Source organism: Psammomys obesus, unplaced genomic scaffold, assembly GCF_907164565.1.
Source record: "Psammomys obesus unplaced genomic scaffold, mPsaObe1.curated_primary_1811, whole genome shotgun sequence".
NCBI classification, from domain to species: domain Eukaryota; kingdom Metazoa; phylum Chordata; class Mammalia; order Rodentia; family Muridae; genus Psammomys; species Psammomys obesus.
In genome coordinates, this window is record NW_026592118.1 from 10,529,763 (window position 1) to 10,546,220 (window position 16,458).

Genomic DNA, 16,458 nt, shown 5'->3' on the forward strand with positions numbered 1-16,458 from the left:
AGGCATTGGAAACCTGAAGCAATTGGTCACATCATATTCATAGTCACAAGAAAGGCTTCAACACCAACCTTCTGGAGACAGACTGACCTTAAACACATTCCCAAGGGTAAGAATCTAAAACACAGGCTTAATTTAACACTACATCCCACTAGGTGGAGCCCGAGGGAAAGGCAAGAGTAGGTAGATCTGGGAAGTCTTAGGAAGGTGCCTAACTGGATTGGCCAGCCAGTGGGTTGCCACTGACCTTACAAATCCTGTCACTGAAGAGCTGAAGTGTGTGCCTCTAGGCAGTCTCTGGGGGGAGTGCTGCTCCCCTCCTGGTACCCACATCCCGAATAAACAAAATCTTTGTGCACCCCAGTCTACAAAGGGAGAGAGATGCTCCAGGCACAAAGATCTATGACTCAGTTATGTATCTTCACAAATATATCGTGACTTTAAAAAGCCAACTCTAATTCTAAAGCAATATAGTTTTTGTGCTTGAGCAAAGTTGGGGCGATGTTGTCCAGAGAAGATGTCTGGTCATCTAAGAAAACCTTCGACACACTTCTTAGCCTCTACTCTATTACTGTTCTGAATTTGTCAGACCCCAAAGTGCCAACACTTCCTGATGAAGTGACCGCCCAACTTCATTTCTGTTACAAGAAGCATTGATTTTCTGTTTCTTTGTTGGACTTTCAGGATGACCTTAGTAGACAGTAGATTACCCTCATTTTTCATCTCTCTCTCTTTCCCTCTGACACACACACACACACACACACACACACACACACACACACACACTTTTAAAGGATTAAGTCCGAAGACAAAGCAAATCCAAGGAAAGCATCACGCCTGAAAAACATTGAAGAGACAAATTGTACTACAACTTGTTTGAAAACAGAGCTGATCATCCTAAAAGTGATTTTTATTTTTTATTGTGTTTATCTTGTGTCCGTGATTGGTTATGTGCATGTGAGTATAGGTTCCAGTGGACACCAGAAGAAGGAGCTGGGGTAATGGGGTATGAGCCTGCCAAGCTGGACACCACCCTCAGGTCCTTTGTAAGAGTGGTGCATACTCGTGGCCACTGAGCCACCTCTCTAGTACCAGCACGACTAATCCCTGGTAGAGAACACTGTGTGCTAACATCCACTGTAGAAGGTTGCCTCATTCAGTGATAATTCTGACATAAAAATTTTCAGTGAAATACCTTATGTTAATAACAACCATCTTTATGTCTACTTAAACAATGTGTGTAAAAGGCACACACCCCTCAAGGATACAGTTCTTAAAAACGTGGTGAGTGAAAGGAAAACAGAGCTACCCATGACACTAGGACACTGGATAAGTGCAGGCTCAGCTTTCTGGAACACTCACTGTAGCTTTTGCTACATCACGAACTGAGTTCTGCCTGGCTCCAGCAACAGAGGCCAAAGCACATAAGTGAACCACATGGGAGAGAAATGTGCAACAGAGCAGAGACAGAAAATGTGCAACAGAGCAGAGACAGAGAGGTACCCCCAATCCCTTCTGGCATTTGTAAAATAGGAATGACACCAAGAATTAGAGGGCACAGAAACATCAATTTGACCCTCCCGTGGCTAGTTGAAAATTCGAGTTCTAAATGACAGATGCTCTCATCCTAAAGTTGGGATGGCCTCTGGTTGGAACACAAAGGGAGGGATGCTAGAAGAAAATGTGGAAAAAACAAGGATTTGTATCGACAGAATTATTAAGGCTATGTTATCCCACTACAGTACTGAATGCCTGTCACCCCAGTACTTGGAAGGCAGAGAAATTTAGGGGCTTCAGAAATTCAAGGCTGCTGCTGCATAGCAAGCTCAAGGCTCCTTGGGCTATGTAAGACCTCATCAAACAAAACAAAAAAACCCTAAAAACATGGGCTGGAGAGGTGGTTCAATGGTTAAGAGCATTGGCCACTCTTGCAGAAGACTCAAGTTTGGTTCCCAACACCCACATGCTGGTATCTGTTACTCTAGCTCCAGGAGAACTGAAGCCTCCAAGGGCACTAGGCGTGGCTCATATTATATATATAGTTGCTGGCAAACATGCACACATTAAAAATAAATCTTTAATCCCCTCAAATACAAAAGAGCAACCTTTATTTTGCACACGAATAATGTAAATTTAAGTCTTTTAATAGAGATATCTTGGTTTTCATAAGGTAAATGTGCTCACCTTCCATTAGAACCTACTTGGAGGGTAAGGTGTAAGACCCGGAGCTGTGTCATTCCCTGACGCCTGCTGGAGGGTAAAGAGGCCTTTTGAAGGTTGAGTTTACAAGAGCTGTGCTTCAGAGATGCATCATGCTATCACAGGTGAGACCCTCACAGCATTAGAAACTGGTTAGTGCATGAATTTTCCACCAGTGGTCTTAGCACAAAAAAGGAAGTTTGGGAAGATGGAGTGACACCTTTCAGTGTACCTTTTGTGGGCTAAAGTAAAGACAGGGCAGGATGCTGGCCTCATTAAAGATCTGATGTCCACAGCTCTAATGTTTGCGTTCTGCAGGGTTACATCAGACCTGCCTTTGAATTCCTCCAAAGAGGTGACATTAGAGGGCATGGGCTTGGAAACCAGCCATGCCTGCACTGGGATTCCAGCTGTGAGGTGCTAGACACTTGACTCAACCTTTCTGGGCTCTCATTTAACATGCTGATAAGAATGCCTAAAGCTTAACACTTAACACTTAAGGTACAGGGGTCAAGATACACAGAACACAATCAGCGCATCATGGTGATTAGTACAATTATTTTTAGTTAGGAAATACCCAAAGCAGCCTTTGGGGAGAGGCTCAGTCAGGAAAGTGCTTGCTTTGTAAATCTGAGAACCTTAGCTGGATCCGCAGAACCCTGTAAGAAAGCTGGGCATGGTGGTGGAGGCTTGCAATACTAGTGCTGGGGGAGGGATGAGGGCAGACAGACCCCTGGGGTTCACTTCCTGCTTGGCAAGACACTGAGAGACCCCGACTCAAGAAAACAAGGTAGACAGTGGCTGAAATTGACTTCAGACAGTGCACACGCACATACACTTTCTCACACTTGTATACCCTCAGCATGTACACATACACACTGCCTTTTTTAACACTCATACAAAATTCTTGGAACCCGCTTCTCCCAAATCCTCCCAGAGCCAGTAAAATCTTAATATGTTAGGTGTAAACTATGTGTGGAAGCTCGAGCTTTATAAATTTATGTAAGATGGAGTGACATATTTGGTATGTCTTACGTGTTCATTGCTCCCAGAGTGGGGGAAATGTCTCAAGGCACCACTTTCTTCCTGGGTGTCATGACCTTTAAGGATGTCAGTCTGCTTTATGGTGAGTAATGGCTCCTATTCCCTAAGTAACATCTGAGGTTCTGCTGTGATATGTTTTAATGAAGGACTTCTTTCATTGTCTTAAATCATGTGCATGTCTGTCTGTCTGTCTGTGAGTGTATATGACATGTGAGTGCAGGTGCACAGAGAGGCCAGAAGGGGAAGTTGGGTGCCCTGGAGCTGGAGTTACATGCAGTTGTGAGCCGCCTGATATAGATGCTAGGACCTGAATCCCAGTCCTCTGGAAGATGCTCTTAACCACAAAATCATCTCTTCACTTCTCTCTCACCGTGGATACTTTCTTTTTACTACGTCCAGTCACTTTCAGTTTCTTTGGCTTAATATTGCGAATAAACCAACAGGCCCTGTCAAACATATTTGTTCTTTATCTCCACAAAGGTACCTCTTTGTCTGAAGTCCAAATGAAGCTACTTCTGCCATGTTTATTTTTTAAGGACATGCCCACATTCTACCTAAGGTTAGTGGAAAACAATGATAAACATTCATGCCGTGGCTAAGGCCCTCTTCCAGAATAATGCTGTTTAGTGGCATTTGCTGTTTATTTAAATTTGCCGGAAAAATTTATGTCTTAATCTCAACATTTGCAGAAGCTGCAGGACAAGGCTGACAGCAAAGTTCCATATCTTCCAGAAATGTCCTGAGTACCTGCCCAGAAAATTGTGGTGGAGAGATAGCACAGAAGGAATGCAATAGACCAGGTTGGGGGCCAAGATGCCCAGAAAAACAAAAAACAAACAAACAAACAAACAAACAACAACAACAATAAAATAACTAATGGAGACTTGGGTATGGGAGGGGGCAGAGGAAGGAGCAGGTAGGAGGAAGAGAGAAAAGGTATACACAGAAACAACATAGTCACATCTGCTGGACTTCCTAAGGTCAGCACAGAGGCTGGCTCTTAATCTGAGGCTGATGGCTTCACCAGAATTTTCCTAGTTCCCTAGTCTGGGCCCAGTGATGAGGTCATGTAATGAAATGTGCCAACATGGAACTGAAAACCTGCAGACACTTTTGCTCATGGTCTTCTTTTCATGTATGCTCTTGGACAGCAAACCATGGACTTTGTAGTTTTTAGCCAGGGTCTCATGTTGCATAGGTTGCTACAAAACTATGTAGCCGAGGATGACTTTGAATTTCTGATCCCCTTGCCTCCATGTCCCAAGTGTTGGGATTACAGGCTTGTGTCACCAGCCAGGTTTAGGCAGTGCTGGGTTTAAACCCGAAGCTTCACTAATGCTAGTCAACTACTTTGCCAACTGAGCACTGTCCCCAGATTATGTATTTTCGAGAGACCATGTAGACCTAGCATGAAGATGGTTGGTGTGGTCAAAAGCACTGAGAACTTGCTTCTGGGAACACAATTACAGCAGTGAAGAACACAAATCACAAACACATAGCATTCTTTGGACTGCTGGGCAGAGCCAGCTCTTTCTACGTCTGACCAAGGCTGACTCATTTACCTTGGTTCTTTTCCCAAGTCATTTCTGGATCTATGACTACAGTGGTCCACTCACCACCATGAAGCTTTGCTTCCGAAGGCTTCCTAATAGCGAGACAGAACCAAGAGCCTGCCCAGGAGAGCCGGGTTGCATTGGGCATACACTCCATGTGGAGGCATGGGTGACCTTGCTCCAGAACTGGAGCAGGAAGTGGGTAGCGCTGCTCTAGGGGAGGAGGTGTTACAGTGGGACTAAGTGGCCTTTGCTAATATTAGACCTGTTATCAAAAGAAGAGCTGCAGGGCTTTCCCATTCCAGGGGGCCTTGTCCCCACCCTGAGGGCTGGGCAGAGCATCAATGTTCTCTGCCTCACTTTGTTCTGCAGATTTCCAAGGGAGAGGAGTAGAAAGAACATCTTACCCATGAGGAATTTTGCTCAGAACATAGTATCCGGTGTGGGAGTGCTGATATACCTGCAAGAGAAAAGAGAAGAAGCAAGCACTGAGACAAAGGCTGTGATTGCAAACTTTTGAATCCTAACAAACACCAGAGGCCACTGGCAGCTTATGCCGAGGCCTGCAGGCAAAGCCTTACTGATGATTTGCATGCCCTGACGGTGTTACTTTCAGCATTTCCCAGGTTTATCAGGCAGCCAGAGGCTTGATGTCATCTCCATGGCTACCTGGCTAGTGATTAAATTAAGGGTCTGTATTTCCATCTAAACTAAATACAGCACAGAGCTAATGAGGGCACATGGTCTTTGGAGCTCATTGGACATGGTCAGCAAGACCTAGCAGGACAAAAAGACCTTTGAAATTCTGAAGTTCCTGCAGAGTATGACCGGGGGTCCCAAGGGGCCTCAACTATGTGCCTGCAATAAGCATGGAACTGAGGCAAGATAGGCACACTGTCTCCCTTCTGTGCAATCTAATGAGCATCTTCTGGCTTCTGAGAGAGTGCAAGAGGGGTGTCAGAAACAGCTGGTGTTAAAATGGAGCCCCCAAATTTCAAAGGTTCCTTTTGATGTCTTGAGGCAAGAAAATATTTCCCAACCTATAAACAGTGAAGAGAATTCAAGGGGGTGCCCATGAGAAAGAAGGACCAGCAGCTCAGGAAATGTTGGCAGGCCACAGATCTGGGTAGAGCCCCTTCCTTGTAAGAGGGATGTGATCGCTTCTCCTCTAGAGTAGAAAGAAACACTACTTAGCCTCCACTCTTGTACCCGAGTGACTTCTGAGGGCAGACGCCTTGTGTGAAGAGGTGCCCAGCAGCCAGCACACGAGGCTAACTTTCTAAGGATAAGGCTAGGTTTTTCACTACAGGCTGGTCAAGCCACACACATCTGTTGTAGCCTCTTTCTCATGGTTGCTGTAGAAGAAATGGGAAGCCTACTAAGAGCTGGTCTATGAATGTCTAACCCCTAAGACACTCCGATGTTCCTGGATTCCAGGTAATGGAGGGTATCCTTCTCACCTTGTCTTGCCCCAAGAAAGTCTGCAGATTTCAACTTGTCAGACCCCAGAACATCAAGGGGAACTGGTGGGTGGCACATCTTCTATTTAAATGATGGATGCATCTTAACTAAATGTGCCCTTTCACGCAGTTCTTGGAGTCACACATTACTTCCTCAGAATTCATTCCACACCTGTCCAGGAATCACACACAGCCTGGCTGCAAACCATTTATTAACCAAGTGATGTGAAACTGTCCGCCTTCCTCTGGGGCCTGTAAGAATGGAGCCTTCTCTGCCTAGTGGGTCTGAAATGTCATCGGAGCCCCTGCCATGCTGCTGTCTCTCTATCACTATGCTAATGCAATGCTTTACCGTCCTTTTTTCATCCCAAAGCGGAAACTTTTCAGATAATAGGTAAGAGATGCGCAGGTGAAAGAAGACAAGGTAGAGAGTGCCACATGGGGTGATGCATGCTGCTGCTCCTGCTGCCGCTCCTGCTGCGGCTGCTTCTGCCGCAAATAAGCCTCCAAAGGAAGACAGGTGGGATTGGCTAATGCCATGACTGCCTTGTGAGAAACCCAAGTTCTCTGCATCTACCTGAAGCCATTGCTAGCTTTCTCTGTAGATCAGGGGACGATTGTCACCCCTTTCCACCTACCTGGAAACCACCACTGGATGTACAGTAAAAGTACCCACCAGCACTGATTTATCCTCTCAAGCCCTGAGATCTGTATTTGAAACATTTCCTGATAAGATAGAGTGAACACTGGCCAATGCATCTGATGGATGTCCACTGGCCACTGCTGTGTGCCAACGCATTGGAGAAAGGTGTGTGTCAATATCTGGATCAGGAAATTGACGAAGTAGGTCAGTTAATAAGGTGAGGAATAGGAGATGAAACCATACCAGAGAAAAATAACACACGAGAGGAGCATTTTGTAAAACAGAAAGGTTCACGGCACAAGGGCTTACACATTGAGATGTCAGAAGATGTTCTTGACACCTCACTGTGTGTCATGAACAAAACGATTTTAGTTGTTCTTTTCCAGGGTTTATCCAGGAACTGTATATCAATCCCCCCAAACTGTGAAACCCATATTCTGAGTCCCTTACCATTGCCATATTTGAAAATTGTCTTTATATAGGTCGTTAAGTGAGTGTAAGGTCATTGGAGAGGGTACTCCTACCCTGTGACTGGGCGCTTCGGACAGGGGCAAAGAGGGGTGCTGTGATGGGTCAGTGAGTACAATACTTGCCACACAAGCATCAGGACCTGCCTTTGAATCCCCAGAACACCTGTTAAGCTGAATATAATAGCACACATCTGGAATTCCTACACCCCTACGTGAAATCCGAGGCAGAGGCAGGTGAATCCCCTGAAGGTCGTGGATGGGCCGTCAGGACATGTGCAGCAGTGGATAGTAAAGGGAGATCATGTGTCAACAAGGTGAAGGCAACAACTGGTCTGCAAGCTTGTAGAATTGGCTTCCACACCAATGCTGGGGCACATGTGCTCACACATTCCTTCATCCTCAGACACACACACACACACACACACACACACACACACACACACGGACAGATGGACAGACACACAGATACACAAACACTCACAGACACATACACATAGACAGAGACACAGACACATGAACAGATACACAGACACACAAACACCCCCCCAAACACATACACACAGAAATAGAGAGACACTCATACATACATACATACATACACACAGACAGACAGGGACAGAGACACACATACACACAGACTCAAACACAGATATACACACATGGATAGACACACACTCACACACAGACATTCATGGACAGAAACACACACATGGACAGAGACACACACACACACACACACACACACACACACACGGACAGAGAAAGGTGCAAACTGAAGGAGGGTGACATGGAGAGTCACAGGAGGTTCCTGGTGGGAAGAGTGAGGTCTACATGACACATATAAAAGTGGAATGCCAAGAATGGCCAGCCATTGGCAACCATTAGCAGCTGGAAGATACCAAAAGGGTTGTCTCCTATAGGGCTCACAGTGCTCTGACCCTACCCACCGCAAACTACATTGGGCTCATACTAGGACCACATGAGGTCATCTTCCAAAGCTGTTCATTATCACAGGTCACTATTCACTTGTAACTGGGAAGGTGTAAATAGCCGATTGAGACTGGAGTCCACCGGCATCATTGCTTAGTTACTGAAATCTAGTTCTGCTTCCAAGAACCAGATCCCGGTTGCTGCTTTTGAAGCAGTGACCTTCTGACAGTCAGGAGATGTGCTGGTGCCCATGCAGGCCTCCTTCCTTCCAAACCTACAGCCCTGTGGGTTTGTGATTGACATTCCCTTGAATTCTTCGTCTGAATCTGACCTTCTTAACAATGTAAGAACGGAAGGACCTCTAGAACTTCCTTTAAATCAGTTTCATAGACAGTCGGGTATTGTTTGCAGCCAGCAGCTCAATCGACCCTTCACACTGGCAGATGCCAGGTCCACAGATCCAACCGACAACAGAGAACATTTGACAACAATTTGTGCATATGCTGAATGCATTACAGGTGGTGCTATCTCTTGTCATTGCCCCAAACAACGTAATAAAACACCAGTTCTTTCAACATCACAATGGGCATTATAGGTGATTTGGAGATGGCTGTTCTAGTTTCATCTCTGTGGCTGTGATAAAATTCCCGACAAAAGCAACATTAAGGGAGGATGGGTTCATTCATCTTACAGGTCCACGTTATAGTCTGTTATGTGGCAAAGAGAAGGCAGGAGCTTGAGCAGCCAGCCACATCAAGTCAAGAGCAGACAGAAAAATGAATGAATGCATGCTTGCCTGTGCTCGGGCGGTTCTCTGCTCTTACACCGTTCAGGACCCCAACCCAGGGAATGGCACCTCCCACTTTTAGCCTGGGTCTTCACATATCAAGGAACACAATCAAGACACCCCCCCAGACATGCCCACAGGACAATATGATCTACACAATCCTTTATTGAGAGTCTCTTCCCAGGAGATTCTAGATTGTGTTAAATTGGAAATCAAAATTAACCCTTGCAATGTTTTAAAGTAGCTGAGCAGTTCTTGCAAAGGTCATCTATACATTCTCCCACACATTGTACGTTGGAGACATCACCTCCGCAGATGGATACCCTGATAACCCAGAGCCAATTCCCTGTGCATATCCAGGCATGACTGAATTCAATTTAAGAAGACATTGAGAGCAGTGGAATCAGTTTAGAAAAGTGAAGATGCCCAAGTCTTTCCTGAGGCTGGCATTAAGGTCTTTCAGGGAGCAAGCTAAGAAATAATTCATTCAACAACTTCAGGAAGCTGCTGTGGGCTCATGAGCATTCAGAGCCAAGCACTTTTGGGAAATCGACATGTGCTGACAATCTGGAAAGTTCAAGGAGAGACTCAGCCAAGGCCTATAGCCTCCAGATGGACAGATGGTGGCCATAGGAATAAGTCCCTGCCCTGCAAAAAGCATCATGCTCCCAAACCCAGGGGCACTGGCTCTGCCATGAGTCTCTGACTCTGCTAAGATCAATTCTGGATTCTCTGGGCAGCTATACCTGCATCTCAGGAAGCTGGCAGCCAGCCTACCTCTCTTCAAAAGTGCCTGGGGGAAAAAGCTGACATTAAAACTGGGATTGGGGGAGGGTCTGGAGAAATGGCTCAGAGGGTGAGACTATTGGCTGCTTCTCCAGAGGACCCTGCATCCGTTCCTAGTACCCTCATGGTGGCTCACAATTGTCTGCAACTCCAGTCCTAGGGAGTATGTTGCTCTCTCCTGGTCTCTGCAGGCACTACATGCGTATGGTACAGAGACATACATTCAGGTGCACACTCACATACATAAAATAAAAATAAATATAAAAAAACTTAATAAAAACCTAAATTAAAAAATCTGAAGTGGGTACTGGGGATGTGACCTAGTGGTCGATAGCTCATCTTTTGGGCCAACAAAAAAGAAGACAGGCAGGGAGGGGAAAGGAAAGGGATAGACAGGAAGGAAAACTGGAGGGTAATGTATGCTAAGAGCAGCAAGTCGCTGAAGGATAATCACTGCACGATTCTGCTTACATGAGGCCCATGGGGTGAGCATATTTATGGCAAATGAAAACACAATGTAGGGATAGAGAGATGGATCAGCAGTTAAGAGTACTGGCTATGCAATCATTAGGAGCAGAGTTCATTCCCACTATCTGTAGAACAAGCAGGGCATAACATGCCCATTACTCTACCCAGTTCTAAAGGATGTAGAGGCAGGAACAATTTCAAGGTTTGCCGGCTTCCAGTCTAGCTGAAGAAACAAGGATCCCTGTCCCAAAGGAGTAGGTGGAGAGAATAATAGAGGAGGATGTCAGACACCCTCTTCCGGCCTCCTTGTGCATGCACATAGGATGTAAACACCCCGATACAAATAACAACAACAATAAGTACATTAAAAATTAAAAAGCAGTATCTGGATTTGGTACCCAGGGCAGGAGGCAAGGGCAGGGAGAGCTACTACCAAATGCCTGCAAAGTCCTCCCTGGGGGGTGGTGAAAACATTCTATTCATAGATGATGGTGACGTCACACAGCACTGTGAAAGACTGTGCTTAAGGAGAACACAGCTGAATCACACACTTAGAGATGCTAAAACGATACATCCCATTCTATCTTCAGTCTGTGGCTGTGGTAAACACCATGACCAAAAACAACTCGAGGAACAAAGGGCTTTTACTTTCAGGTCACAGTCCATTACTGGTAGAATTCAGGCAGGAATCTGAAGCAGAAATCACACAGGAATGCTGTTTGCTGGCTCGCTCCCTGGCTTGCTCTCAGGCTCAGCTTACTTAGCCTTTTTATACAGCCCAGGACCACCTGCCTCGGGTGTGATGCTGCTCTCAGGTGGCCCACCTATATTAACTAACAATCAAGACGATCCCCACAGACATGGCCACACACCGGTGCCATCTTGGCAGTCCTTCCGTAGACACACCTTTCGCAGGTGACTCTAGGAGATGTCAAGTAGACAGTGAAAGCTAACTAGCTTATCCAACATAGATATGTAGTCACCACAAAAGGCAGAGGGGGAAGAGTGGATTTGTGATATATTTCAGTTCAATGCAAAATTAGTGCTCATTTAGGAAGATTTAGAGGCCTCTACAATAAACAACAAATCTCAGAGGGCAAAGATTTTGCAAAGTTTGACAGTCAAAAAGCTGTCAAGTGAGTCCTTGTCCAATGCAGTCTCCACTTACCTTACTAGGGAACCCATATGAAGCCTAAGCTGTCCATCTGCTACATCTTTGTAGGGGGCTTTGGGTGCTCCAAGGAATACCCCCCCAACTATTGGCAATTATATATCATTGAGCATTCACAGAATAGGTAGGTATAAATCATTGGAACCATCTACCAAGACTCTCCCTAAAGATTAACTACCCCCATTCCTTTATTCTTTTACAGATGAAGGGAGCCTTTAGCTTGAGAGTTCTGTTAGTGGCAAAGATGAGCAGGAAGTGAAGCCTCCTGATACCTAGCTAGATATTCGGACCTCAAAACTCTTCCAAGAGGCACACTGAAAGGCTCTGTGAGGCCCAGAGGGAACTGTGGATACTGAAGCACCAACCAAGGACCATGCATGGATTAGACCTAAGCCCCCTACAAAGATGAGCAGATTGGCAGCTTAGGCTTCATATAGGTCCTCTAGTAAGGGAAGTGGGGACTGCATTGGACAAGGACTGACTTGCTAGCTTTTTGATTACTTCCCCCTGGCAGGATTGCCTCATCAGGCCACAGGGGAAGAGGACATGCTCAGTTCTGACACAACTTGATGAGCTGGGGTGGATGGGAAAGGGAGCTCCCCTTTTCTGAGGACTAGGTGATGGGAGAGGGCAAAAGAAAGGGGGAAGGTGGGACTAGGAGGGGAGGAGGGATGAGGCTACAACCAGAATGTAAAGTGAATAAAAAATAAATTAATATTTTAAAAAAGGCTCTGGGAAATATATTTTTATGTTCTGAACCTCCCTTGCTAATGGGAGACTCCAGTTGGCCCTAACTAAGCACCCAAGGCATGCCCCACTCTATGAAACCCACCCAGAGGATTCTTATATGTACCTGTCAAGCTCAGCCTCACAGAGACCCCTGGTGGGGGGCAGAAAATGAGTAGTCTACACACCAATGTGGCCTTTGGAAGACAGCCACAATGGCCATGCCTTGCCCACTTTGTGATGTGGAAGGCACATCTCCAGGAAGCATCTGGCAACAGTGCCACCAGCATCAGGCCTTTTCCTTCTTCTACCATGTGACTAGCTCGTAGATAGGCTGCTCTGCATAGTTGCTGCTACTACCCGAGGATATGCTCGTTGAATCCAACATTAACCTTTTACACTCACTCCCAGGAGAACTGGGTTTGCAGCCTCTAGTGATCGCTCAGCTGTTGGCTTTCATTTTAGCACAGACAATAAAGGACCCCAATTCAATTCCAAGCAGAAGCTTCTAGAGCAAAGGCTGGACAATGTTGGCAGAGAAAACAAACCAGCAATAAAAGTCAGTAACAGCTTTCAGGATAACAAAACATGGGATGGATTTAAGGGAAAACCAGTTCTCTTACATCACAGTTCCACCTGGCGAAAGGGGTAGGGTTTCCGAAAACACAGCCACAGGGTGGAAGGCCCCTCTCTGCCTATCTGCTGTTTCAGTAAGAGCCTGTTAGTGCCCCATGAAAACAGACTGCAGCTCTTCTGTGCTTGATCCCACCCATGAACAGGGCACAATGAACCAAATGGACCAACCAGGAAAGAGGGGCTTATTCTGTGGCCTGATTATTGGAGATCAGAGAGGAACAGCTGAGGAACTGGGGGTGACTGAAGAACTGTGGAAGGAAAGAGCTTCATTGAGAGGGGGCCTGTTGAAGGGAGGATGGGAGGGGGGAGGGATAAGGGAGAAGAGAGGGTCTTTCAAGGCAGGTGTGGGAGGGTGACACTGGTGACTGTGGCCATAGAAGCCCTGTTGACCCAGTGAAAGAGCCTGGAAAGAGCCATGATGGCTGTCTCCCAATCCTCCATGCCATCCTTCCCAGTTGTACTATGGAGGGCTCAGTGCTCAGCTCTGTCAGTGTCTCATGTTCTAGAATCAAGAGGCTTTGGGGTGTGTGGAAATGGATTTGAGCAGAAGCTTGAGCAAATCAGGAAATCATAAAACCCTGGGTGAGGCATGTGGGGCTCTAGATAGTGTGAGACCCTGGCTAGCTTTGGGAGTCAGAGGAAGCCCTCACTTTAGAGATGCACACCAGCCACGGAGACAGGCGGATCCCGCTGGGCTCTGTCACTCCTGCTTGACGGTCAGAATAAAGAGCCTGTCAGATACAACTTAGAAGTTACACAGTGTCTGCATGGGCTGAGTGCTTGTGTCTCCACACGTTGAAGCACTGGTCTTTGGCCCTCCTGTGTGACAAGATGGCCTCAGCAGATGGTGCTAATGGCAGGTGGTTAGAATTGCATGAGGTCGCTTTTGGTAAGACAACCATTTTTACTATGTTAATCCTGCCAAGCCATGAGCATGGGAGAGTTTTCCATCTTCTGATAGCTTCTATTTCTTTCTTCAGATACTTGAAGTTTTTTTCATACAAGTCTTTGACTTGCTTGGTTAGGGTTACACCAAGGTACTTTATGTCCTTTGTGGCTATTGTGAAGGGTGTTGTTTCCTAATTTCTTTCTCAGCCCTTTTGTCTTTTGCATATAGGAGGGCTACTGATTTTTTTTAGTTAATTTTTGTATCCAGCCACTTTGTTGAAGGTGTTTATCAGCTGTAGGAGTTGCCTGGTAGAATTTTTTTTGGGGTCACTCATGTATACTATCATATCATCTGCAATTAGTAATACTTTGACTTCTTCCTTTGGGAACTGAATCCCCTTGATCTCCTTTAATTGTTTTATTGCTCTAGCAAGGACTTCAAGTACTGTGCTGAAGAGATATGGAGAGAGTGGGCGGCCTTGCTTTGTCCCTGATTTCAGTAGGATAGATTTAAGTTTCTCTCCATTTAGTTTGATGTTGGCTATAGGCTTGCTGTATATTACCTTTACTACATTTAGGGAAGTGCCTTGTATCTTTGATCTCTCCAGGACTTTAAACATAAACAAATGTTGAATTTTATCAAATGCCTTTTCATCATCTAAGGAGATTATCATGTTTTTTTTTTTCTTTCAAGTTTGTTTATATGGTGGATCACATTGATGGATTTCTGTATATTGAACCACCCCTGCATACCTGGGATGAAGCCTACTTGGTCATAGTGGATGATATCTTTAATGTGTTCTTGGATTTGGTTTGTGAAAATTTTTTGAATATTTTTGCGTCAATGTTCATATGGATGATTGGCCTGAAATTCTCTTTCTTTGTTGGGTCTTTGTGAGGTTTAGGTATCAAGGTGACTGTGGCTTCATAGAAATAGTTTGGTAATGTTCCTTTTGTTTCTATTATGTGAAGAGTATTGGTGTTAGCTCTTCTTTGAAGGTATGGTAGAATTCTTCGCTGAAACCATCTGGCCCTGGGTTCTTTTTGGATGGGAGACTTTTGATAACCACTTCTATTTTCTTAGGGGATATAGGACTATTTATTTTATTTACCTGGTCTTGATTCAGCTTTGATAAGTGGAATTTATCAAGAAAATTGTCCATTTTATTTAGATTTTCAAATTTTATGGTGTATAGGCTTTTGTAGTAAGACCTAATGATTGTTTGGATTTCCTCAGTGTCTGTTGTTATATCTCCCTTTCATTTCTGATTTTGTTGATTTGGACAGTGTCTTTCTGCCTTAGTTTGGCTAAGGGTATCCCAGAAGCAGAAAGACACACACTTATATACTCACTTATAAGTGGATATTAGACATATAATATAGGATAATCATACTAAAATCTGTACACCTAAAGAAGCTAATCAAAAAGGAGGAACCTAGGTAATATGTTCAATCCTCATTCAGAAAGGCCAAAGGCATAAACATTGGAAAAGGGAGGAAACAGGGAATAGGACAGAAGCCTACCACAGGGGGACTCTAAAATAGAGTCTACCCAGCAGGATAGCAAAGCAGAGGGATGCCTTCCTGTTACTTTTCACAGCACCCGGTGACTCCCCAGTCATCTCAAAATACAAGTGTTAATGTTTAGTAAGTAATTGTACAAGATGACATGTGCCTGTTGCTAGACTATGCCTCACAGTCAGTAACAAGGGCAGCTGCTGCCTAGGGCTGGCTGGCTGAGGGCTAGTCCAGCAGCACTTCTCAAGAATGTTTGTAAGAGACCAGGAAGGAAGAAGAAAATTCTACAAGTAAGACATAGAGCATCTCCCAGGGTAACCCACAGAGCCTCAAGGTGTATTTCTTCTCTCTGTCCCTCCCTCCTCATATAAGCATCTGTGTTCTCTGTTTTGTGGAAGATGCTTCTTTGGTGTCAGATATGAACAAGATGCCTCTGTTCCTTCCCAGCTCCTAAGGGAGTGAGGGACAGTGACCCACATGAGTTCATAGCAGTGTCTTGTTATTCACCTGAGCCATCTTCTAGGAAAAAAACAAACAAACAAACAAAACAAACCAATCAACCAAACCAAACCAAAAACACCTCACCTACCTAGCCACGGTGGTAAGCAGCATGATTCACTGTCATATCACTTATAAACCAATGACTCAGAAGTTGGAGGTTGACGAAGACTCTGGCCACCAAGTGCTCGTTAGCCCTGGACATGGCTAACCATGTGACCTATCGGTAACACAATGAAGGAGGCAGTGCCATCTCTAGCAGGTAACCAGATCCATGTAGCACAGAGGATGAACTTAACGAGCGTGAGCTTGGATTTAAAAGACCGTGTAGATAAAGAGATAGTGAGAGCTGTAAGAGAGGTAGTTCAGTGTCAGTTCTCACAAAGATGAGGCGCTGGGAGGAGGAAGAGGCCTGACAGGTAAGCTGCTGAGATGCAAGTAAAGGAAGTCACTGAGCACCCAGGAACAAGAGACCACGATAGAAATTTTCAGAAGAGGAAAGGTAGGCACCACACACACACAATGTGAAAACACAAACTGGGATTGTTTTCACTTGCATTTCGGTATAACATTTTTAGTATCACTAATGTACTACCTCAACAGCAAAGGTCAAATGCTGCCAGAAGCCAAGAAGAGAGTTCTCAGAGGCAAAAAAAAAAAAAAAAACAAAACAAAAAACAAAAA

The 16,458-nt window shown here is 45.2% G+C and overlaps 1 protein-coding gene across 3 annotated transcripts in view; it reads right to left on the minus strand.

Moving 5' to 3' along the window:
- The window catches only part of Dpp6 (dipeptidyl peptidase like 6), a 749,167-nt gene that overhangs the window by 174,581 nt on the left and 558,128 nt on the right, over window positions 1-16,458 (minus strand). For all 3 annotated transcript variants that reach the window (XM_055612951.1, XM_055612949.1, XM_055612950.1), the window contains exon 6: window positions 5,201-5,253. In XM_055612951.1, the coding sequence (XP_055468926.1) occupies window positions 5,201-5,253 (53 nt within the window). The remainder of the gene's footprint in view (window positions 1-5,200; window positions 5,254-16,458) is intronic.